Here is a 23,939-nt window from a genome sequence, read left to right as displayed (position 1 = left end):
TTACTATTTCAAAGACAGCAGACATAGTTACTAGGTGCTATATTTAAAACTAATAAGAGAAAATATTTTTTTACTCAACACATAATTAAGGTCTGGAATTCAATACCAGAGGATGTGGTGAAAACTATTAGTGTAGCTGTGTTTAAAAAAAGTTTGGACAAGCTCCTGGAGGAAAAGTCCATAAACTATTTATTTATTTATTTATTATTTATTTAAAATCTTTTCTATACCGTCGCTAAGTTATATACCATCGCAACGGTTTACAAGTAGGTGGAAGGTGGAGTTGCAGAAATCCACTGCTTTTCTCTGGGATAAGCAGCTTGGAATCTATCTACCCCTTGGGATCCTGCCAGGTACTTGTAACCTGGATTGGCCACTGTGGAAAACAGGATACTGAGCTTGATGGACCTTTGGTCTGACCCAGTATGGCAAATCTTAAGTTCTTTTAAAGGAGGATGTGGGTGAGTGAGAGGGAAGAAAAGATGAAGTCAGGTCTGGCATTACTGAGTATGCAAATCATGAAATTGCATGAGGTAGCACACCCGATGGGCAGTGGCAGCAGTGGAAGAGAGGGCGGGGCCTGGCAAAGCTGCCACAGCCAAAGAAGAGAGAGAGGGCCAGTGGCCAAAGAAACAAACTAATGGAAGAAAGGAAGGCTGGAGAGAGGACCTGGCGTAAGAGAGAGTGTATGTGTATGAATGAGCCAGCAAGTGTGTGTGAGTAAGAGAGGGAGGGAAGAAATGTGTATGAGAGAGATGAGTAGAGAGAGAGTGAAGTAGTGCATGAGAGAGAGCATGTGTGTGAGAAGGAGAGAGAGCATGCATGTGAATAGGAGAAGAGAGGTGGGGAGCATGTGTGAAGAAGCACAGTCGGGGTAAACAAGCGTGGTGGTAGCTTGCTTAATACCAATTAAGCCTGGTGCATCACTTTGAATGCATATATAGCATTGCTCTCTGCTTCAGTGGCAGGGGGGAAAGGGAGAAATGTAGAAAATAGGATTTACATTCAGAAAACATCCAACAAGGCAATGATCTGTGCAGTCTGGGTAAACAAGCATCGGGGTAACTTGCTTGATGCGGCGGTTACTACCCTTAACCTTAAGCCTTATGATTCACTTTTGATGCAACTGCAACATTACTCTCTGCATTAATGACAGGGAAGGGCAGGAAACTTGAATCAAACAGTTACCAACAAGGGCCCTGAAATTGGTGGTTGGTGAAACAGATAAGTATGGGAAAATAAGTGTGGGAGCTTGCTGGGCAGACTGGATGGGCCGATTGGCCTTTTTCTGCTGTCATTTCTATGTTTAAGCATGTGTGTTTGAGTGAGAAAGCATGTGTGTGTATATCAGAGAGAGGAAAGTTTGTGCATCCCCTTCTCTCTCCCTCACAAGCCCACAACAATCTCAGGATGGCTGAAAACCAAATGTTCCCAGGTATGGGGAGCAGTAAATATTTTTATCTTTTTAGTGTTAATTATTGGGTGCTACTTGATGTATCTGCTGTTTTGAAATATTTTATTGGTGTTTGGGAAATTTAAAAAAAAAATTCTATGAGTTTTTAAATTATTGGATGTTCTATTTGTCACCTGTTAAAAAATATGTATTCTTTTTTTTAGTATGGTTTTACTATTAAGATTGATGTTTTAAATTTCTTGATTTCATTGTTTGACTTTTATGAGGAATGGTGATTTTTTAGTTTTTTCCATTGTTGTACTGCATACAGAGTCAATCTTGTTGCAATTTCCAGTTCATTTTATTTCTGCACGTTGCTATTTATACTTTATGGTCTTTCTCTTCTTTATTTAGAGAGGGTCTGTCTGTGTTCTGCATGCGTGATTGAGGTGCAAGCATGTAATTTCTGTGTAGGGTTGTATGTAGCTATCCAGCCACTACAATTAATCCAGAACTCAGCAGCACGCATCCTCACCGGCAAGTCTCGTAGAGACCACATTTCGCCTATAATATACTATCTACATTGGTTACCCATTGAATTCAGGATCAAATTCAAAATTCTTTCCATTATTCATAATTTATTAAATGATGACATTTCAACTTGGCTCAGCTCTCAACTACGCATCTATAGACCCTCAAGAAACTTATGTTCATCCCAAAAATCTTTCTGCAAGCTCCTACAATCAAAATTGCTCAACTAGACATAACGAGATGCCCTACGTTTTCAGTAGCTGGCCCTCAGCTATGGAATTCTATCCCAGATAATATTAGGCACTTTGATAGCAGGACAGAATTTTAAAAGAGTTTAAAAACCTATCTCTTTAAATGCGCTTTTAACATCAACGAGGCCATTTAATCGTGCTTCTCCTATATTGCCTACTTGAATTGTGTTGAGCCTTACTGCTCTCATTCTATTTTTCTTCTAATAGCTTTCAATCTGTTCTTCATCTTTATTTTATGAAATATATTGTTTTTTTTAAGTTTTTAAAGTACTTACTTTGCATTACTTATTTGTGATTTTATGTATGTTACATTGTAAACCGTTTTGATTACATTTAGTATAAAAAATGGTATATAAAATATTTTAAATAAATAAATAGCAGTTTGGCTTTTTCTGTTTTCCTAGTAATAGCAAGTGGATTGGTGTTATAGGGCTTGGTGTAATATTTGCAGTGTTGCCTTTTCACAGGTAGGGTTGTTACTATTTGAAGATTGGCAGTTAGTGCTGTTTGGTATGGGAGGTTCACAATACTGTAATTTTAATTTAGTTTACTCATGGCTTTCTGAAAACCAAGCCCACACCCAACACATGTTACAGTAGGCTTAATACCATATAATTCCATTGCAGGGTTTTCTGGTTGGCACCACAGCAATGAATGTAAATATAATATACGGTACTTGTGATATTTTTACCTCAGAAAACTGTACTTTGAATGTCCTTTTTCATATAAACTCTGTTATTATTACTGGATAATCTTTAATTGTGTGTGGGAAGGGCTGTGGGGAGGAGGGAACAAAGCTGTAAGGTTTGGCTAGGGCACCTAATATCCTTGTACTGGCCCTGAGAGACTGTGCCACACACAGACCCCCACCATTCACCCATCTCTCACTTCCTCAGGGCGCATATACTGGGAGAGAGTAGGAGACAGGTGAACGGGTTCCTGGGAGCGTGGCATGGTTGGCAGCTTCCTAGAAATATTATCTCTGACACTCCATCTGCCACTCCTGACCCCTGCCTCCTCCTCTTCCTCAGCATTTCACATCACCAAAAGGGTCAGACCAAAGCGACACTGGTTTGACTTGCACCACAGCTTCTGGAGGGCAGAAGGGGAATCATCTCATCCCTTGCCTCGGGCAGCAGATTGCCTTGAGCTGCCCCTGCTGCCTCTCCATGCAAGTTATCCCTATGCAGAAATGTTATACCTAAAGTTACCATAGGATACCCCACGTCTCCATGTCCCTCCTTTAGCCACTAGGGATCCCCTGTATTTACTCCGTTTGAATTTCATTACCGCTCTTGTCTTCACCACTTCTTCCAGGAGGGCATTCCCTGCATCCGCCACCCTTGCTGTGAAGAAATATTTACTATGTTGTTCCTCAATCTCGCCTCTTGGTATCTCAATTCATGACCCCTAGTGCTACAGCTGGGCAGACTGGATGGACCATGTTGATCTTTATCTGCCATGAAAGGCTGCCAAAATGGTGGTGGCTGGGGTGGGGGGTGGGGAAGTCCTGCACCAGATGCCCTATGAAATACAGGTCTAACCGCCTCGCCCTCTCTCCAGCGCTTGGAGTCCACACCAATGGGGGAAACCGCAACCAGTGTTCAGCGGTGTCCGGCCGGCAGCCACAGGGGGGTCATCATTGCTGGGTTCCTGCGTCTGCTTCTGCCTGAGGAGTGGGATGAACTGGCCATCCGATTTCTGGCCAGTCTGAAAGATGGAAGGAAGGAGGAGAGAATCCCGGAGGAAGGCGTGGAGGCGGTGGCGCTGCCCCAGAGCAAAATGAGCTGCCCTGGGGTGGAGGCTTCCGGCACAGCCTAAGCGGAGAGTCGCTGAGAAGACATTCATTTGGCAAAACCCCCAGTTGTTGTCATTTTAATGGAGATAGTGGGAAGGGAAAGTCGAGGGGGGGGGGACACCACTTATGGATGGGGGAGGTAGTTACTCCATTTGAAAGAGAATCAGGAGAGAAATTGACATGGTGTGGGGAGAGCAGGAAGAAATACATTGGCAGGAGGGGAAAGCTCTCAGTTTATTGGACCAGATTGCCTGGGCTTGAGTCAGTGCTGGTGCTGGTGAGTCCCATTGCCTTCTTGCGGAGGCGTGGCATGATAGGGGGCATTATTGCTTCCTTCAGTTAGGGAGTAGGGGGGGCTGAGTCAAGTCAGGCTCTGGGTCCCACTGCATATTGAGAGAACTACAATCACCACTGATTCAATGAAAGGCAAAAACCCAGGACTGGATCACCCTGTCCCTGATGATCTACAGCTGACCGCTGAGCCCCAGCCTTTGTGTTCTCATCGTTCTTGCCCTCCTTTTTATGCCTGTCAGCAGGTAGGGGCAGAGGCAGGGCAGAGCTCCAGGGACAGAACTTTCTGGGTTCTCCCTCCCCCCCCTCCCAGCTTGAACTGATGAAGTCAGCAGCTTGCCTTCAGGCTCTCAGGAACAAGCTGGGCTGGGCCTGATTTCAGAACAGTACTTCAAGCACTAGGGTTCTCCAGCACGGACTACTGTAATGCCCTTTTACTAGGACTCCCGAATTCAACATTAAGGCCACTTCAAATACTTCAAAACACAGCAGCTAGAATACTAACCGGAAAAAGGAGGATGGACCATATAACCGAAACCCTGGCAGAATTACATTGGCTGCCTATTGAACACAGAATTAAATACAAAGCCTTATGTACTAGAGATGTACTCTATATGTACTCTATAATAGGGGCTGATGAGTAAGGTTCATCAGCCCCTATTATAGAGTATACTCTATAATAGGGGCTGATGAGTAAGGATGGCCGGTGCCATCTTTAAAGATGGCGCCGGCCATCCAGTGCTCCTGCCATGTGACAGGGGCCGGCCAATGGCACGGATACCCTGTCACATGGTAAGGGCAAAGGGGCATCGGCGCCATTTTTTTTAGCACAGCTGATGCCTGGGAACGGGAAATCGTCCCCCGAGGCCCCCCCTGGACCACCAGGTAATGTTAAAAGGTTTTGGGGGGGTCGGGAGGGTGGGGGAGGGTCGATTTAAAGGGTCGGGTGGGTTGTTTTTTTATCGGGCCATCGGCGCCATTTTAATTAGTGGCAGCCAAAATGGCGCCAATGGCCCGAGAGCGGGAGATCGCGCCGGGACCCCCCCCCATTGGACCACCAGGTAATTTAACATTTTGGGGGGGTTCGGGAGGGTAAGGAATTGGTTTTAAAGGGTCGGGGTGGGTTTAGGGGTTGTTTTGGTGTGCCGGTTTTCCCGCCCTCCCCCAAATAATTCCCATGCCCTATTTAACGATTTTAGGACGATTTATGACGATAAATCGGGGGCATTTGTATTGTATCGTGCACTCTGACGATTTAGGACGATTTTAAAATTATCTGACGATAATTTTAATCGTTCAAAAACAATTCACATCCCTATGATGAGAAATCGGACTGGCTAAACACAGCATTACGGGTACATGTCCCACACAGAAACCTTCGATCGGCAAATAAAGCACTCTTAACCATTCCTTCAGAAAAGACAGCAAGACTAACCCAAGTGAGAGAAAGGGCCTTATCTTTAGCAGGCCCCACACTTTGGAACACAATGCCTCTAGAGATCAGATTGCAAAGAGATCTCAAAACCTTTAAGAAAGTTTTAAAAACATGGCTTTTTAAACAAGCATTTTATAAAGAGACTGGAGAATGAAAATATACAGGAATAGGCAGAAGAGCACCAGCACACAACACTATTCTAAGAATGTGCATTTTAATAATCTATGAACTCTATCTCACAATAAACGTAATTGTAAACACTATAAATATGATTTTTACCCGTGAACCATACCTTACAGGTGCACTTGGTCATGACCTACTTCACTAAACAATTGATTGTCTAACGATTTATTGTAACTGAACCTTTGGTGGCACCTGTTAGAATGTACTATACCGTAGTACACATCCACCTACATTAATTTATGTGCTTACATGTAAACAGCTGCGATGGTATATTACTTAGCGACGGTATAGAAAAGATTTTAAATAAATAAATAAAATAAATCCCATTCCAGCTAGGACAGAGCTTCCCATCCCTGTAATGTTGACTCCATAGCTAACTAGGTTTTCATATGCTGGGGTTCCACTGTATGCACATTTATCTCATGTATATTCATTGTGGATATCCTGAAAAGCTGACTGACTGCAGGGTGTCACCGGAACAGGTTTGGGAAGCTCTGATCTATGAATCTGAATTTCCAATTTTTCTAAGAATAACAATCATCATGGGCCTTTATCCATCCCCAAAATACAGCACTCAAGGTTAAGTATTCATATGTGATCATAACTAAGATGTGACATGGACTTTATACAACAGAGGTGGCCAGCTCCAGGCCTCAAGAACCATAAATGGATTTTCAAGATATCCAAAATGCATATGCATATTTGTATGCACTGCCTCAATTGTATGCGAATATTGCATGCATATTCATTATGAATATCCTGAAAACCAGGCCCCTTACTGGCTCTTGAAGATCAGAGTTGGTCCCTTCCTTTTACGTTACAAATATATACGCATACAAACTACATCTCCGTACAGCTGATTTTGTGGATTAGAGAATTTATAGCAAAATCTCTATAAAATATTCAGTTCGTTACATTTCACCTTTCTGTGTGCTGGGGGCCCAGGTTGTCAGTTCAGGCAGGATATGACCAGAAAATGTTGACATATCTGCAGGTTTGACACTTCCGCTTCACAAACCCTCCCCCTCCCTCCAAAATCCTCTCTTCAAGAAGGGGTTTTTGTTTCCATGGTTCCTTAAAGTCAGGCAGAGTTTGATTGGCAGAGAGAGGGCCGCGTTGCCCAAGTAAGAACCAAGCATGCCGATTTTTATGCTTTCCAAAATATGGAATGTTGGAAAAAAAAATAAACGTAAAAGGAACTGACGTCCATTTGTCTTTCTGTAGGCACAGTAACTCTCCAAAAAAAAGGAGAAAAATTCACCATATTCCGTATGAAGGAGGAAAATGTTTTCTCACCATTACCTACCATGGAAGCTCAGTTCACAAATAGCAGTGAACTGAAAGCCAGTTTTCAGCTCTTACTCCTAATTCTCTTTTCTTTTACTCTTCTTCTAATTTTACTTTTCTTTGGTGAGGGGAGGGAATAAAAAGCTATACCTGTTCCTGAAGTCTAGTCTTCAGCCCTCTGTGCATCAGTGTAAGGCAGGAATGGTGCCCTGACAAGGATCACAGCGGCACCCCTCCCCCGGACTGCCCTAGATTCACAATTCCCTTTCAGACTTAAAAGGGAAGACTTCACTGGTATTTCATCCATATACTTTCTGCGATTTATCTGGGGTTTTCCTGCCCTGGCAGTTTTTGCCTTGCTGCCATTTCTCACACAACGTTTATTCATGTGCTCCAACTCTTGATCTGTTCAGCGGAGGCGAAGGGAGGCAGCGTAGACAGCAAACGCTTCCCGTATCCTTCCTTTTGCAGCATGCTGTGCACTGGTCCCCCCATGCCACGTTTGTCAGTGATTGTGGATCCGTAAATTGCCTGACACGATTTTGTTCTCCAGCACCGAGCCAGTAGGAATGTTGATGCACTCTCCACAGTTAGCAATGACGATGACTGTGCCCTGTAAGAAGAACATTTTAAAGCCATATTAGGTCAAGATCACTAAACGGCTCCATGGCATATAATGGATGGGCTGAGCTAGGCCTGATTTTATCCTTCATCTCTATTGCATGCTGGGTCTTGCAGTTCTAATTGGGCCTAAGGAAAGCAAGCACTACAAGTCCAGGCAGGAAATGGGCCAGTCTGTCCTGAAGAAAATCACAGATCCAATGTTAGTTTGCAGGTCCTTGACCAACTAGTGTGGCCAGGCAAAGGGTAGATAGGCCGCTAGGAGACTATGAGCAAAGAAGGAAGCAATGGCTGCCCCAAAGGGAACCCTGCTGCTTATTAACTATTTGCCTTCACCCTTTATTAGGCCAAGCCATGTTTGGCCCATTACAGAGAAGAATTTAGAGCCATCTTATGCCCGATTCTGAAATGTATCCAGGGATTTTACTCTCTGTCAGGCCTATCCCCGTACCGAGCGGTATAGGAAGAGCTGCGTTAGTTGCTACGGCACCCGCGGTTACCGCCCGCACAGTGCAGCTCACCTACCGCTCGATCCTGAAGCCTAATTGTATGTAAATGTAAGCCGCGTCCGAAAAGCCTTAGGTCCGCGCAACCCAGGATACTGGATAGAGCGCTCCTATTACAGGTATCCTGGGTGCGCGGGCCTAAGGCTTCACGCCACCTGGTATCTGTCATTTCAAATGTCATTTGAAATGACAGATACCAGGAAGCAACGGCGGCGACAGCGCAGAAAGCAACGGGCGAAACGACTTGTCAGTGTCCCCCCTCCTCTCGGAGCAGGGCGCGAAAAGCCGCCTTGCTCTGTGAGGAGGGGGGACACTGACACGCGACAAAGCAACGGCGAGAGACAGCGGCGAACGAAACGACTTGTCAGTGTTCCCACCTCCTCCCGGAGCAGGGCGGATTTTCCGCCCTGCTCCGAGAGGAGGGGGGACACTGACAACGGCGAAGCTTCCCCCAGCCCGGACAGCGGCAAAAAACTTTTCAGCGGCAAAACTTACTGTTTTGTAGCCAGCAGCCCTGAGCAGGAACACGATCTGCCTCCCGTAGCTCCTCCCGAAGACAAAGATGGCCGCCTGCATGGGAAAGCGCGCAATTGGCCGCTCAAGACGTGACATCGTGACGTCACGTCTTGAGCGCCAATTGCCGCGCTTTCCCCATGCAGGGCGGCCATCTTTGTCTTCGGGAGGAGCTACGGGAGGCAGATCGTGTCACTGATGATGGCTGCAAAAAAGTAAGTTGTGCAGGCGTCTGTGAAAGCGACTTACTTTTGGGATCTTGACAGATCCCAAAGTAAGTCGCTTTTGGAAAAAAACCCAAAATTGTCAATTTTGAAAAAAAAAAAATTGCTTTTCTTTTTTTTTTTAGCTTCACCGCTCAGTTTTCGTCTTTCAGTTTCGGCCGCTTGTCTCTTCTCCCCCCCTCCCTCCGGGAGGGGGGGAGAAGAGACAAGCTTTTGTTTTTTTTTTAGTTTGGGCCGCTGTCATCTCTTCTCCTCCCTCCCGGAGCAGGGCGCGAAAAGCAGCCTTGCTCCGGGAGGAGGGAGAACAGACTGACAGCGGTCAGGTCGGGTCGGGTTGGGGGTTGGGGGTCCGGATTCGCCGGGTCGGGTTCGGGCTTCGCTGCTCAGTTTCGCCGCTTGTCCTCTTCTCCCCCCGCCCTCCGGGAGGGGGGAGGAGAGAGACAAGCGGCGAAACAACTTACTTGCACGGGGGAAAGCGGTCTCCGTGGCCGCCCCAGTCCTCTCCCCTCCTCCCGAAGGAGGAGGGGGAGAGGAACTTCGGGGGCTTCGGGAAGCAGGGGAGAGGACTGGGGCTGCCACGGAGACCGGCACCCATGATCGCGGCCCGGGGCAGGTGAGCGGGGCTGGGGGAAAGCTTGCCACCTACCCTTAACCCATGCCTCTCTACCGCCGGGTTCAGGTAGGCGGTAAGTTTTGCAGGTTAAACGCGCGACAAAACGGCAGGGAAAGGTAGCGTTAGTCGGGGCTGCGGGTACGGGATGCTAGGGGAATAAGCTAATTGGCTTCGTTTGCATGCAATATCGAGCTAATTCGCTCGTTTGCAATGCAATATACATGCCGCGGGCGGAAGGGGTTACCCGGGGAATTTAGGACGCGGTAGGAGTAGGTTAAAGGGGATTCGGGGATCGCAGGAAGGGCTAACGCGGCCGGAACGTGAGTTAGAAGCGGCTTAGGAGCAGGGTAAACGCGGCCGCACTTTACAGGATAGGCCTGTATTGTAATATTCCCCTGTGTTGTCCTACAATGGCAGTGATGGTCCTGGGGCCCCTGCATCAATTCAGCCACTAGGTGTCACTTGCATCAATCAGCCACTAGGTGTCACTGTTGCACGATGACCATGATTTGCCTCCTGTCTTGAAAGTTTGTGAACTGCTCCTGCAACTTTTCCTTGCTCCATCCTACCCGAGCAAGTGGAAGATGAAACTCAGGAATCGAAGGTTTCCTAGCACCCAGACAGGTGAATTCAGAACCAGTGGGGTTATGCACCAGCAGATGGAGACGGAGCAAAGCTGACATCACAGTATATATACTCCTGCAGTGACATCAGCCTGTCAGTATTCTCCATCTCAAGCAGATGGTGGAACGTGCATCTCCCTATGGGGACTGCTTCAGATTTAGAAGGAGAAATAAAAGGAGAAATTAATTTGCCCCACTCTCCTGTGGTGATACCAAATCGTCCCTCCCCCAGTTGAGAATTTCTGAGGTGATTTCCGTGGTCCCTCAGATGAGTGTCTTGGTTCTTCAGCCAGCATGAATTTAGCTGTTTAAACAGCTGAAAGGCAGCAGGTGCGGGAAGTCGAGCGCAGTGGTGCCGGCATATGCCCTCTCCCCCTGCAGCTGGAGACTGTCTCTGTACTCAGCCAGGAAGGGCTGAGCTCAGGTAAGGTTTAAAAAAAATAAAGGTAGAAGAAATACAGAGATAAAGAAGGATGGGGGTTTTTGTGTAGGGCTTCCTCCTAGCCTGGCTCCGTGCTCAGTGTGCCATGTCTGACATTTGTCTCGCCCTGAGGGAGGTAAGGGACATGGCAAGCCTAGAGGGTGGAGCAGTCTCTAGCAGTTAGGCCCTGCTCTGAGGCTTTTTCACTGTGCACCTTGTGGTAGGCCGCAGGGGTGATTGTGAGCGCTTTTGCCTGCGAATTAAGCTGCCCTATTCAGGTTGTTAGTTCAGTCAGTGCGTCTGGCTGTGCATCCAGGATGTGTGCCCGGTTTTTGGATGCTTAGCTGGGCATCGGTTTGGGCGTCCAGGTTTTTGCGGCATCCGGATTAGACGTGTGCTTACCTGTGCACACTAATTGGGCATGTTGTGCGCTCAAGTTTGGGACACCTAACTTTGCAGCGCCTAGTATTGGGACATCTAAATTTTGGACACTTAAAATTTTGGATGCATAAATACATTTTAAAAAGTGTACTGACGGACTAATGACGCCTATAGCTAAAAAAACCTAAGGGGTAGATTTTAAAAGATGTGCGCGGGAGTAGATTTGTTCGCGCAACCCAGCGTGAACAAATCTACCCCCGATTTTATAACATGCGCGCGCTGCCGCACGCATGTTATAAAATACAGGGTCGGCGTGCGCAAGGTTGCGCAAAATCGGCAGCCTGCGTGCGCCGAGCTGCACAGCCATCCTCCGTTCCCTCCGAGGCCGCTCCGAAATCGGAGCGGCCTCGGAGGGAACTTTCCTTACGCCCCCCCCCCACCTTCCCCTCCCTTCCCCTATCTAACCCACCCCCCAGCCCTAACTAATTCCCCCCCTACCTTTATTTAAGAAGTTACGCCTGCCCGAGGCAGGCGTAACTTGCGCACACTGGCCAGCTGCCGGCGCGCCATGTTCCGCTCCGGGGGCTGGTCCAGAAGCCGTGGCCACGCCCCCAGAACGCCCCTGGGCTGGGCCCGTGGCCCCGCCCCCGGAACACCCCAATGACACGCCGACCGTGACACGCCCCCCCCCCCCCCCCCCCAGGAAAGCCCCGGGACTTAAGCGCATCCTGGGGCTTGTGCGCGCTGCCGAGCCTATGCAAGATAGGCTCGGCGCATGCAGGGGGTGGAAGGGGCAGCTTTTTGGGGGTTACGCGCGTATCTTACACGCATAACCCTTTGAAAATCTGCCCCTAAGTGTCTTTCCCTATGCGCTGCCCTGTCATATTTGGGCATTCTCAGCCTGGTGTGCCCTCTAAATTGTGCCAGCGCTGTTTGGAGGTTCGGGGAGATTTATCTTCCTCTGATTTTACTAGGACTTGGTTATTCCCAGTAGGAGAACATCATCCTGATGTAGCAGAAGCGATCCTGTAGCAAGGACCTGCTCTCCAGGTAATGCATTGTCCTCTCGCACTAAGGAAAAGTCTCCCAGGACTACTGCCCAGGAGGGGAAGGGTTAGGCCGGCCATCATAGTTGGTGATTCAATTATTAGCAAATGTAGATAGCAGGGGTGGCTGGTGGACGTGAGGACCGACTGGTAACTTGCCTGCCTGGTGCGAAGGTGGCAGACCTCACGCGTCACCTAGATAGGATTATAGACAGTGTTGGGGAGGAGCCGGCTGTCATGGTACATGTGGGCTCCAACAACATAGGAAAATGTGGGAGGGAGGTTCTGGAAGCCAAATTTAGGCTCTTAGGTAGAAAGCTGAAATCCAGAACCTCCAAGGTGGCATTCTCTGAAATGCTCCCTGTTCCACGCGCAGGTCCCCAGAGGCAGGCAGAGCTCCAGAGTTTCAATGCGTGGTTGAGACGATGGTGCAGGGAAGAGGGATTCAGTTTTGTAAGGAACTGGGGAAACATTTGGGGAAGGGGGAGACTTTTCCGAAAGGATGGGCTCCACCTTAACCAGAGTGGAACCAAGCTGCTGGCACTAACTTTTAAAAAGGAGATAGAGCAGCTTTTAAACTAGAACAAAGGGGAAAGCCGACAGTCTCTCAGCAGAGCATGGTTCGGAGAAATGTATCCTTGAAAGATACTAATGAAACAGGAGAGTTAGGGCATCCCAACAGAGAGGTTCCAATAAAAGCAAACGTAGTCCATGTGCCTATATGTAAAAAATCACCTGGGCTAAAGATTTCCAAATTATCCCTAAGAACTGAAAAGCAGGTTGTTAATACAAACAAAAAACACACTTTGAAATGTCTGTATGCCAATGCCAGAAGTCTAAGAAGTAAGATGGGAGCGTTAGGGTGTACAGCAGTAAATGATGAGATAGACATAATTAGCATCACAGAGACCTGGTGGAAGGAGGATAACCAATGGGACAGTGCTATATCAGGGGGCAAATTATCTCACAATGATAGGGAGGATCAACTTGGTGGGGGTTGTGGCACTTTATGTCCCGGAGGGTATAGAGTCCCAACAGGATAAAGATCATACAAGGGACTAAATGCTCAGTAGAATCTATATGGGTAGAAATCCATGTGTGTTGGGTAAGAGATTAGTGATAGGAGTATACTATCGTTCACCTGGACAAAATGGTCAGACAGATGATGAAATGCTAAGAGAAATCAGGGAAGCTAACCAATTTGGAAGTGTAATAATAATGGGAGATTTCAATTACCTCAATATTGACTGGGTAAATGTAATATCAGGACTTGCTAGAGACAAAGTTCCTGGATGTAATAAATGACTGCTTCATGGAGCAATTGGTTCAGGAACAAACAAGAGAGGGAGCTATTTTAGATTTAATTCTTAGTGGAACGCAGGATTCAGTGAGAGAGGTAACTGGTGGGGCCACTTGGCAACAGTGATCATAACATGATCAAATTTAAACTAATAACTGGAAGGGAGACAATAAGTAAATCTACAGCTCTAACACTAAATTTTCAAAAGGGAAACTTTGATAAAATGAGGAAAATAGAAAAAAAACTGAAAGGTGCAGCTGCAAAGGTTAAAAGTGTTAAACAGGCATGGATTTTGTTTAAAATTACAATCCTAGAGGCACAGTCCATATGTATTCCATGCATTAAGAAAGGTGGAAGGAAGGGAAACAATTAGCGTCATGGTTAAAAGGTGAGGTGAAAGAGGCTATTTCAGCCAAAAAAAATCCTTTAAAAATTGGAAGAAGGATCCATCTGAAGTAAACAGGATAAAGCATAAGCATTGTCAAGTTAAGTCTAAACATTGATAAGACAGGCTAGAGAGAATTTGAAATGAAGTTGGCCATAGAGGCAAAAACTCATAAGAAAACCTTTTTAAAATCTATCCGAAGCAAGAAACCTGTGAGGGAGTCGGTTGGACCATTAGATGACCAAGGGGTTAAAGGGGCTCTTAGGGAAGATAAGGCCATTGCAGAAAGACTAAATGAATTCTTTGCTTCTGTGTTTACTAATGAGGATGTTGGGGAGATACTGGTTCCGGACATGGTTTCAAGGGTGATGAGTCAGACGAACTGAACCAATCACTGTGAACCTGGAAGATGTAGTAGGCCAGATTGACAAACAAAGAGTAGCAAATCACCTGGACCAGATGGTATGCATCCTAGGGTACTGAAGGGACTTAAAAATGAAATTTCTGATCTATTAGTTAAAAATTTGGGACCTATCATTTAATTATCCATTGTAGCTGAAGACTGGAGGCTGGCCAATGTAACTCCAATATTTAAAAAGGGCTCCAGGGGCGATCCGGGAAACTATAGACCAGTGAGCCTGACTTCAGTGCTGGGAAAAATAGTGGAAACTATTCTTAAGATCAAAATCGTAGAGCATATAGAAAGACATGATTTAATGGAACACAGTCAACATGGATTTACCCAAGGGTTGTCTTGCCTAACAAATTTTCATTTTTTTGAAGGGGTTAATAAACATGTGGATAAAGGTGAACCAGTAGATGTAGTGTATTTGGATTTTCAGAAGGCTTCTAAAAAAAACTAAAAAATGTTATGGGTTAGGAGGCGATGTCCTTTCATGGATTACAAACTGGTTAAAAGACAGGAAACAGAGAGTAGAATTAAATGGTCAATTTTCTCAGTGGAAAAGGGTAAACAGTGGAGTGGATTTAGGGGGTGGGGAGAAGAGGGGAAGAGGGAGGAAGTATAGGTAGGGGGTAGGAAAGTTCCCTCCCAGTCCGCTCCTTAATTGGAGCGGACTGGGAGGGAACTAGGAGAAGCCCAGGTTGCGTCCACGCGTGTGTTAATGGTAAACTAACCTCCCCTGAGTGCACTGCCCGCAAATGCATGCACGGATTTTAAAATTCACAGAAATATAAATCCAATGATACTAGACACTTATAAAATATCAACATATATGCAAAGTCTAGCCCAAATATGGCTGAAGATTGTATAGTGACAACTGGGGAAACCTCATATAGTGCCTAATATAGGCTATTTTGATGCCTAAATGGCTACTGGAAATCTGACTCCACGGCTGTGGATGTCAGACAAGGTTGTAATCATTGGTTACCCCAGAAGGTATGATGCTGTACTGACTATTAAAGCTATCATATGAGTCAGGATAAAGATGCTGGTATCCAAAAATGTGTTTTACCAGATTGTGTTATGCTCACTGTTTTGGCGCCTATTCGGATTTTAAAATTGGCACGTCCATGTGCGCACACCGGGAACCGCATGTAATTCGATGGTTCAACATACTCCTTTTAAAATCTAACCCTAAATTTCTCCCCAGTTTGACATTTCCATCACTTCCTAAACTTTCCCTGCCACTCTGCTCAGCCCTCACCCCCTTCCTTCCCAAATCCTCCATGCCAATCAGTGAGCTTCAGATCCTTTCCCAGAATTCACCACTTTTCAGTTCCAGAAGCAAGGGTGCCTCAGACCGCTCACCTTCAGGGTGACGTTTTTCCCAAAGATCACGTCACCGGACACAGTCAGATGGTCCAGTTCCAGCAGGTTGGGGATGCCTTGGAAGCGGTGAAGGAAGTCCTGCACCTGCAGGACAGATAGACAGCTATAGTGACTACTTTAGCCAGGCACCCTGTCATCCCTGTTAATGTAAGTCGAAAGGTTGTATAGGAGTCTTGACCCGTGCATAGATGAGTCTATGCCCTTGGTTTTTTTCCCTCACCACCAGGGTATGGACAAGACAATTGCATAACCATCTTAGAATGGAACAGGAAGTGTGTAAAGCAGTCAGAGAAGCAGAGCTAGCCTAGCACTGGCACACCTTGGTGAAACCGTCGCCCAGTTTTATGAGAGGGACTGTCTGGAACTCCCGGCACTTGTTCATGACCAGGCAGCCGTCCCGCAGGCTGTACAAGTTGCTCATCACCAGCAGGAGGTCGGAGGTTGTCTTGACAGGCAGGAAGCGTCTGCGAGGCACATTGACACCTAGCACATTCTGGAAGTTCTTGATGGCAGCTCCCACGGCTGTCTCCAGCTGCAGGATGTTCAGGCCCCCATCAAGTGTCTGAGGAAAGCAATGGTTAACAAAAGGAATTGTTCATTAATGAAGTGGGGAGGGAGAGGAGGGAGTTGCTGAACTCTGACCATGATCTCCTTATCCGTACCGTTCCCCTCAGCTCTCACCTTTGGGCTGACTGAGTTCTCTAACATGCACATTCCCCCCTCCGCTCACCTTTTAGGTTGACCATGGTCTCCACATCTCTACCATTTCCTCCCCCTTGCCTTTGATTTAACAGTAATCTCCACAACTGTATCATTTCCCCTTTTTTCATCTTTGAGTTGACAAAGCTGGGGAAATCAAGCAAGATCTCCTTTCCATATGATCCCCATATGCTCTCACCTTCGGGTTGGCCGTGGTCTCCACATTCATATTGTATACCACCACCACCCCCACTCACCTTTTGGTTGGCAATGATCTCCAAGTCCATGTCTTCCCCCTTGCTCTGCAGCCTTTTGATGGCCTCTAGGGACACCCACAAATTGTTGGTGTTGAAGATTTTGAACTTGGAAACAGACGTGAACTCATCTATGTGCTCTGCTGGCACCTGAGCAATCTCCAGGAGCCTCAAGCTCCCCTCATATTGGATCAGGGTCCCGCCCTGTGAGGACAAGGATAAAGACATGCAGTCCTGAGCTTTGCACACATTCCCTGCTTCATTAGAAACAGATAGTCCAGTGCCCAGCTGGCCATGAGGAGTAGGGGGTGGGGAAGGAAATGGAAGTGCTGGGGTGTGTGGAAGGAATGGCATGTTTTGCATCAAGGTATTCTGGGAGTTGTAGTCTAAAGGAGGTGGCTCAGTAATTGCTGACAGATCACAACTTGTATGCTGAGGAAAGTAAAGGTGGTGGGGCCTGGGGGTTTGCTATGTACAATGATTTCACTTCTCCTGCCACTTCAGGAAAGAAAAAAACACCCCATGGGAAAAAAAAAGATTGCACATGCCAACACTTATGTGAAAGGCAGACATGTTGGCACTCTTCTTCTAGCCGTATTGACCTTTTTTGTTCGATTTGCAGGTTATTAAGGATGAAATAAACTAAAACTGAACAAAAACTGCACTTTCAGGCTGGATGCTTGAACATATTTGGCTGCATGATTCCTTTGGTGATAGCCCTACCCCTGCAAAATAATTTTCAATGTTTCTAAAGCATGGGAGCAAAGGGGCTGATGGGGATCTCTTGTGCATGGCTTAAGTGGCTTCCTCCCATTTTGCGTTGAGGCGAATAATGCCTGGTGTGCCTGATCCTTTGCAATTACATCACCTTTAGAGCCCTGAGGGCGTTGACAGTGTCTTTTTCCCTCTCTCCCCCCCCCCCCCCCCACCAGCCTCACCTTGACATCTGCCTGCGTCTTGTCGGTCACTTCCATGAGGAACTCGCAGGGCTGGCCCTCTGCGGTGCTTCTCACCAGGTGCCCCAGGATGTGCAGGTCCACGGTGGCCCCCAGGTTGTCGATGTTGGAGATGAAGATAAAGTGCTTGCCCTGGCTCAGGAATTGCTGCAGCAGGCCTGAGCGGTACAGGCTGGCATAGACGTCGCCGTGCCCTGGCGGGTACCAGGCCTTTGCATTACCACTGTCTATGGAGAGGGAGCGTGCCAGCGGCAGCCGGGACTCACTATTTATCCGTGGGAACCTGCACAGAGCAAAAGATGGTGTTGGACCTCATGCTTTATAGATAACATCTAAGTTGTTGTTTTTTAACGACCCCCTCACCCTCCCTAGGGCTCACCGGCTCTGGGTGAAGGTCTGGATCCGCACCCGCCGATGGCTGTACTTCTTGCAAATATACTGAGTGTCTTCATCAGTGTAAAAAGAGTTCATGAGCAGCAGCGGCACATCGCAATCATACTGTTGGTTCAGGTGCTGGTGGGGGGGGGACGGGACAGGAGAAATGGTGATTGAGTGTGACCCCCCTTCTCCAATCCCAGGGGATGGTGCTCCGAGATCTCTCCCCACTCCTTGAAATCACAGGAGTTACTGCTCCAACATCCAGAGGATCCCAGGACATAGCTTCATACAAAGCTGGGTGTCTCTTTCCTTGCTGCCTTATTACAGACCTCCTCCCCTTACGTCCCGGTATATGAGCCCCTGGAAAGGGATACCCCTTCATGCGAAACATAGCATGTTTCTTCTCGATGCTCTACTTTCTCCCCTTATGCAAAGCAGGGCTTGCTTTTCTTTGAGAATTGCAAGTATTGAGTCAAGCACTAGCAGTAAATTTGAGAGACTGCGATCATACCCAATGTATTGCACTCTGATTCATGAGTGAGGTTCATTATTACCATGGTATATGTAAAACTAACAAGAAGTAATGTCTGTACATAAAAATATATACATATATATATATATTTATATATGTGTTTCTGTGTGTGTGTATAGATCCTAAATCATAAATGAAATGTCATAGCGCTACCAGCTTTTCAACTTCCTTGATTTATAGTTATTCCTCAGTCCAATAACCAACACTAATCATAAGAACATAAGAACATGCCATACTGGGTCAGACCAAGGGTCCATCAAGCCCAGCATTCTGTCTCCAACAGTGGCCAATCCAGGCCACAAGAACCTGGCAAGTACCCAAAAACTAAGTCTATTCCATGTTACTGTTGCTAGTAAGAGCAGTGGCTATTTTCTAAGTCAACTTAATTAAAAGCTCCTGGAGAGCCAGCCTAGCAAATAAAAGTGACTCCACAATAATCATTGTTTACTTATCTTTGTGTAAATCCAAAATCCCAAAAGAATCCCAACATGCTTATTTTAAAAGTCAGTTCTGCATCAGAGGTATGGGTAATGATGTCAGAAGTAGCTACCTACTTGGTTTAAACACAAGAAAAAAAAGGAGAGAGAGAATTTAAATAAGAGAGTACCACTCGATTTCAGCATTTAACCCTTAGGAGGCCACAGTATTCAATTTATAAATCCAATATTACTGATGAAATGTCAATCTTAAGCTACATTTTTCTTCTCTGATGGAGAACTGTGGTGAGACTTGGGTTAAGAGTGCAAAATGTTTCTATTCGGGACAGACGGACACATTACAATCCTTTCATAATAATTAATTTTGTTATCCTATCAAGCTTTTTTGCTATTAAGAGCCGCAAATGATTAACAGACCGGACGGTTCTACCTTCAGTAGGAACACGTTGTCAGGCTTGCTGATGCGGCATCTTTAAATGAATCTTTATATACATATTTTTGTTTTTCACATGGGAGTCATTTGCCCTTTTTTGATGGTAGAGCTGGATTTGAACATTCCATAGGCGGTTTCCTTTTTTTTGCTATAATACAGTGCTGAACCATCGGGACATTTACCAGAACACATGGACACCCTCTCACCGCATATACAAGAGTACATAACAGCAAAGATATTATCCAATCTATGCTGCCTACAATGATTACTAATGCAGATGTGAGAGAGAGTGGACCTCAATCCCATGGAGGATGTTTAATGTATAACAACACTGTCACTACAAATATGTGTGAGGATCCTGCACCAGGATGTGGCTTTAAAATTTCTAGTGTTACTCATTGCACCTCTACTAATGTAATTTACGCTATTAAATGTCCATGCAAACTCTTATATATAGTATGAACGAAATGGATGATAAATATTCATCTTATTGAACACAACAGTTGTTCTACCAATATGTCCCAGACATTCACATGATTTTTTTCAGTTTCAGATGGTGGCTTATTGAAAAAAATCAGACCTTCCATCAGAGAAGAAGAATGTAGCTCATTTCGTGAGCAGTACTGGATTTATAAATTGAATACTGTAGCCCCCTATGAGTTAAATGCTGAAACTGAGTGATACTCTCGGTAGCTACTTCTGACCTCAGTACCCTATAAAAATAGTGATTGACAATATTCGTTCAGCTATGTGTAGGTTTAAATGGTTGCATTATGCATTGCTGGTAGCTAGAGTTGAACTTGGCACCAAGTACTGTGCTCACTACTATGATGGTTATGTGGAGCCTGCTCATTGAGCTATAAACTAATTGCACAATACTTTCTAATTTTCTCTTTATAGTGTGAAAGAAGATCTGGATCCATACCCCTGATGCAGAACTGACTTTCAAAGCACATGTTGGGATTCTTTAGGGATTTTGAATTTACACAAAGATAAGTAAACAATGATTATTGTGGAGACACTTTTATTTGCAAAACTAAAAAAAAAAAGAAAAAAGATTAGTGTTGGTATTGGACCGATGATTAAATATAAAGTAAAGAAGGTAAAAAGCCAGTAGTGCTTGTTATGATGGTTCATTTATGATTTAGGATCCACACACACATATTTATTTATTTGCAGACAATATTTCTTGTGGTATGACTTACAATCTTTTGGACATTTTCATTGTTGCATGAGCAAAACTAACCCATTTGGAGACCCGACCCCGCTGGAGCTCCCTCATGCAAAGCAGTGCCTCACTGCCTGCCCCAGGATCAGAGCCTAGGGATTTGCCTTCTCACCTCTATCTGTTTCACAGTCAAGTCCAGGAAGGTGTTTCCATTGCGGACGCTGATGAGACTCTTGGGGCCCTGGCAGCCCAGGCTGGTCCCCAGGCCCCCGTTCAGCTTCAGCACCACCAGCTGGTTAAGCAGAGAGGAGATGTCCTCAGGCAAAGGCCTAGACTGCAGTGCATTGTAGGCCTGGATCTGAAAGGGGGAAGAGAAGAAGAGATGCCATGAAAGAACTTCCATTGGTAACTGGTAGGATTCAGTGTGCTTCCACGGCAACACTGCAATCACAGATTCCAAGTCATGGGCTTCTCCAAGAGCCGTGGGCTTCTCTAAAGGCTCCAAACCCCTTGAGTAATGGACCACATGTGAATGTTCAGGGCCATTAGCATCATGTTTGGTTACAAGGCGCACATCTCTGCCCCTTGTATTTGTCCTGCACCCTGGTACAGGGTCCTATTACCAGCAGCTGCTCCGTGACACCCCCCCCCCCCCCCCCCCTCCTCCTGTCATTTTCTGCTACCTAATGCATGATATGAACCTGTGTGGTCTTCAAAGGCCATATTCAAAATCCTCTTTCTAAAATTCTTCTGTTTGACCCATAGAGGGTAACACATTCCGCAGAGGCACAAGGTGTCTCCAGAGTGCAGTATGATCCTGATCTCTGCCCATTTTTCCTATATCGGGCTAGCAGATGGTTTGTAGTCCATACACAACCCCTAACTCCTACGTTTTCTGCCCCAGTAGATCTTACCCTGTCTTGGAGAGGTTGCTGGATCTTCTCCCACTGAATGGAAGGACGCTTCTCTTGCAGGAAGCGCTGGTACATTCGCAGGAATCCATGCATATCTCGTTTCAGAACCTAGCGAGGATGGGGGGTAGATGAAGAGAGACAGCTCAGAGAGACTTGTGGGGATAGGCGGGGTTTCTCATAAGGAAAGGGATGAGCCTGAGGAGGGTACAGCAGCACACCGTCCTCTAACCTTGTCTCAGCTGTCCTGGTCAGTGTCAGACGACAGGCGAGAGGAAGAAAGCACCAAAAGCAGCAGAAAAGAGAGATGGTGTCAGGCAAGGAGCAGGGCTGGTGCAACCATTAGGCGGGAATAGGCAGTCGCCTAGATCGGCGTTAGTGTGCAGGGCACCGCCAGGGAATGTGAGGGTGCCATTTTCAAAATGTGAAAGAAGGGGTGACAGCAGTCATAGAGTACTTGCTAGGTTTGGGGGGGGGGGGAGAGAGAGAAAGACCATAACTCTCTCTCTCTCTCTATATATATATCTAAATATATATACCACTATCAGAGAGTATATTCAACTCAGAGTGGGCAGTGTTACATCGGTCTGCCTAGGGTGCTACAGACCCTTGCACTGGCTCTGGCAAGTAGAGACATGAAGAGAGGGAAATCCCATCTTAAAGGAAGGGAGAGAGTGAATGATGATCCTAGTAAGAACGGAAGGAGAGAGGGAGCGAGCAGGCAATGGAGACGATCCCATACAGACAGGAAGAGAGTTGTCAGAGACAGACCTGTGCTTCCTCCGTGAAGTCTGTCTTGAGTAGCTCCTCTAAGCCCTCAGGGACCTCCTCCTCAGCAGGTCCCTTGCTATCTTCTTCCATCTCATCTAAATCTGGGTTTCAGGGGAGAGAGAGAGAGAAGTACAACTCACGAGGAGAAAGGAGCCCCTCACCTGCCTGGGCTCCCCGAGTCTCCTCTCTTTGCAGGACACCTGCAGAGGAAGCCAAAGGCAGAGAGGTGGAGACCCAAGGTCTGGTCCGAGCTCCTGCATTCCCCCTCACCGATCAGAGTGACCGCTGAGTGCCCATCCCCTGCAGGCTCAGCAAGCTCTGCGGCACCCCCCACGCCCAACCCCAGTCCTATCCCAGACGGCCCTCCTTAATCTGCTCCCCTCAATCTCTCTAGCGCCCCCTCCATTTGCAGTGAACCCCATCCCCGCGGGGACTCTACTCCCCCCCCCCCCCCCTCTGTCTCCCCACCCTCACTCTCGGGTCCCTATGCCAGCTGTCTTGTCACTGACTTTTGGGTCTGTATGCCAGCTGTCTCTCTCGGGTCCCTCTGCTAACAGTCGCAGGTCCCCTTTACCAGCTCTCTCCATTGACAGTCTTCGCTCTTTGCTTCGGCACACCGGACCCAGCCTCCGCCGCCAAGAGCTTCTGCTGCCCTTACCACAGGTCCGGGTCCGGGTCCTTACTGAGGGACGGGCTCCGAGTGCAAAGTGCGCTCCCGAGAATCGGAGAAAAGCCCGTGCTTGTGAAGAGCGCCCTCCCCTGGATGGATGGACCCCCCCCCCCCCCCCGCACACACACACACACACCCCCTCTCCCTTACCTCCTGCCCTCGCTGCCTCGCTCAGGTGTGCCGCTCCCATCCGTGACGCCTCTTCGCCAGCAGCCCTGGGAGGGAGGAGGACTTTTCAGTCCTGGCCCGGGAGGGGAGGGGGGGGTGGTGCCAACCGGCGGAAAAGAAGGAAGGGAAAGACGAGGACGTCCCGAGCCGTCGCCTGCAGGGTCTGGCTGGCCAGGTCCCTGAGGCTGTACTTTCTGTAACCTAGACCTTTACTTCTCACCATTTGGTAACTGTTTCCCCTTCTTTGCCCTACCCTTTGGTTGAAATCATGTTGTATATTATTTTGGCAGCCCACGTGAAACGGTCCTGAGCCAGAATGTGACAGGTGCGCAGCTCGCCCTGCCCTAGGAGAGCCGGGGTGACGCGGGAAGGATTTCTCCCGAGCTGCCCGACCTGATCTGGCAGCTTTCCAAGCACACACTGGCCCCTGCAGGTTAAAATTTCCCCCTTCCAGTCGTCTTCACGTTTAGGTTTCGTCACCAAACGGCTCCATTTCTCAGCACCCAGGCCAGATATTCTGAATTACTCCCGCACCCCGTAAATAAAACTCCAAACCCACAATATATACCCCACCCATCCCCGTGCAGAATTCCCCTGCCTCCCCATCCCTTTGCCCAGCAACAGCTCTCTTGCCTCCCCCTACTCAGTATCCCTCCCTCACCTCCTCTCAAACCCCAGCCAGCACAATGCTCTCTCTCCTCTGACCAGCATCCCCCCTCTCTCCACCCACTCCCTGTTTATTATCCTCCTCTCTTTCTCTCCCTCTCCCCCTACCTAGTATAGGTCTTTCTCTCTCCCCTTCCCCTTCTCCTCCTACCCACTCTCTCTCCCTCTCCCTCCCCCTTCCTCCTGACCAGCATATCCCTCTCACCCTCCTCCCCAGTATCCCTTTCTCTCCCTCCCCTCCTCCCTCCCACCTATCCTGGCCAGCATCCCCCCTCCCTCTTTTTCCTTACCCACCCTTCCCC

General features: G+C 47.2%; 1 protein-coding gene across 4 annotated transcripts; it reads right to left on the bottom strand.

Annotated features, from left to right (window-relative positions):
* Window positions 1–5,857: 5,857 nt before the first annotated feature.
* On the bottom strand, window positions 5,858–23,411 carry LOC115097686 (UTP--glucose-1-phosphate uridylyltransferase-like). Of its 4 annotated transcripts, none has more exons than XM_029613634.1 (10): window positions 22,954–23,411; window positions 22,134–22,234; window positions 21,366–21,473; window positions 20,624–20,809; window positions 17,883–18,016; window positions 17,486–17,786; window positions 16,551–16,751; window positions 15,914–16,156; window positions 15,574–15,678; window positions 5,858–7,782 (listed from the first exon to the last, which is right to left on the bottom strand). In XM_029613634.1, the coding sequence occupies exons 1-10, from the start codon at window positions 22,991–22,993 to the stop codon at window positions 7,675–7,677; spliced, it is 1,527 nt and encodes a 508-aa protein (XP_029469494.1). In that variant the 5' UTR covers window positions 22,994–23,411; the 3' UTR covers window positions 5,858–7,674. The 4 variants fall into 4 exon arrangements, with proteins under 4 accessions (XP_029469494.1, XP_029469498.1, XP_029469495.1 ...); XM_029613638.1 differs by lacking the exon at window positions 22,954–23,411 and adding an exon at window positions 22,643–22,888; XM_029613635.1 differs by lacking the exon at window positions 22,954–23,411 and adding an exon at window positions 22,708–22,888.
* Between the last annotated feature and the right edge of the window lie 528 nt (window positions 23,412–23,939).

The sequence above is a fragment of the Rhinatrema bivittatum genome, chromosome 8 (genome assembly GCF_901001135.1).
Source record: "Rhinatrema bivittatum chromosome 8, aRhiBiv1.1, whole genome shotgun sequence".
NCBI classification, from domain to species: domain Eukaryota; kingdom Metazoa; phylum Chordata; class Amphibia; order Gymnophiona; family Rhinatrematidae; genus Rhinatrema; species Rhinatrema bivittatum.
Note: the sequence above shows the minus strand (reverse complement) of the source record. Positions and strands in the feature narration are given on the sequence as shown.

What these genes read in the sequence shown, in the direction of transcription:
- LOC115097686 (XM_029613634.1), bottom strand. Translation starts at nt 22,993, where the DNA reads ATGGGAGCGGCACACCTGAGCGAGGCAGCGAGGGCAGGAG. An exon ending in ACTTCACGGAGGAAGCACAG is followed by an intron (nt 21,474 to 22,133) that starts GTCTGTCTCTGA and finishes CATCCTCGCTAG; the next exon opens with GTTCTGAAACGAGATATGCA. An exon ending in AGCAACCTCTCCAAGACAGG is followed by an intron (nt 20,810 to 21,365) that starts GTAAGATCTACT and finishes TCCCCCTTTCAG; the next exon opens with ATCCAGGCCTACAATGCACT.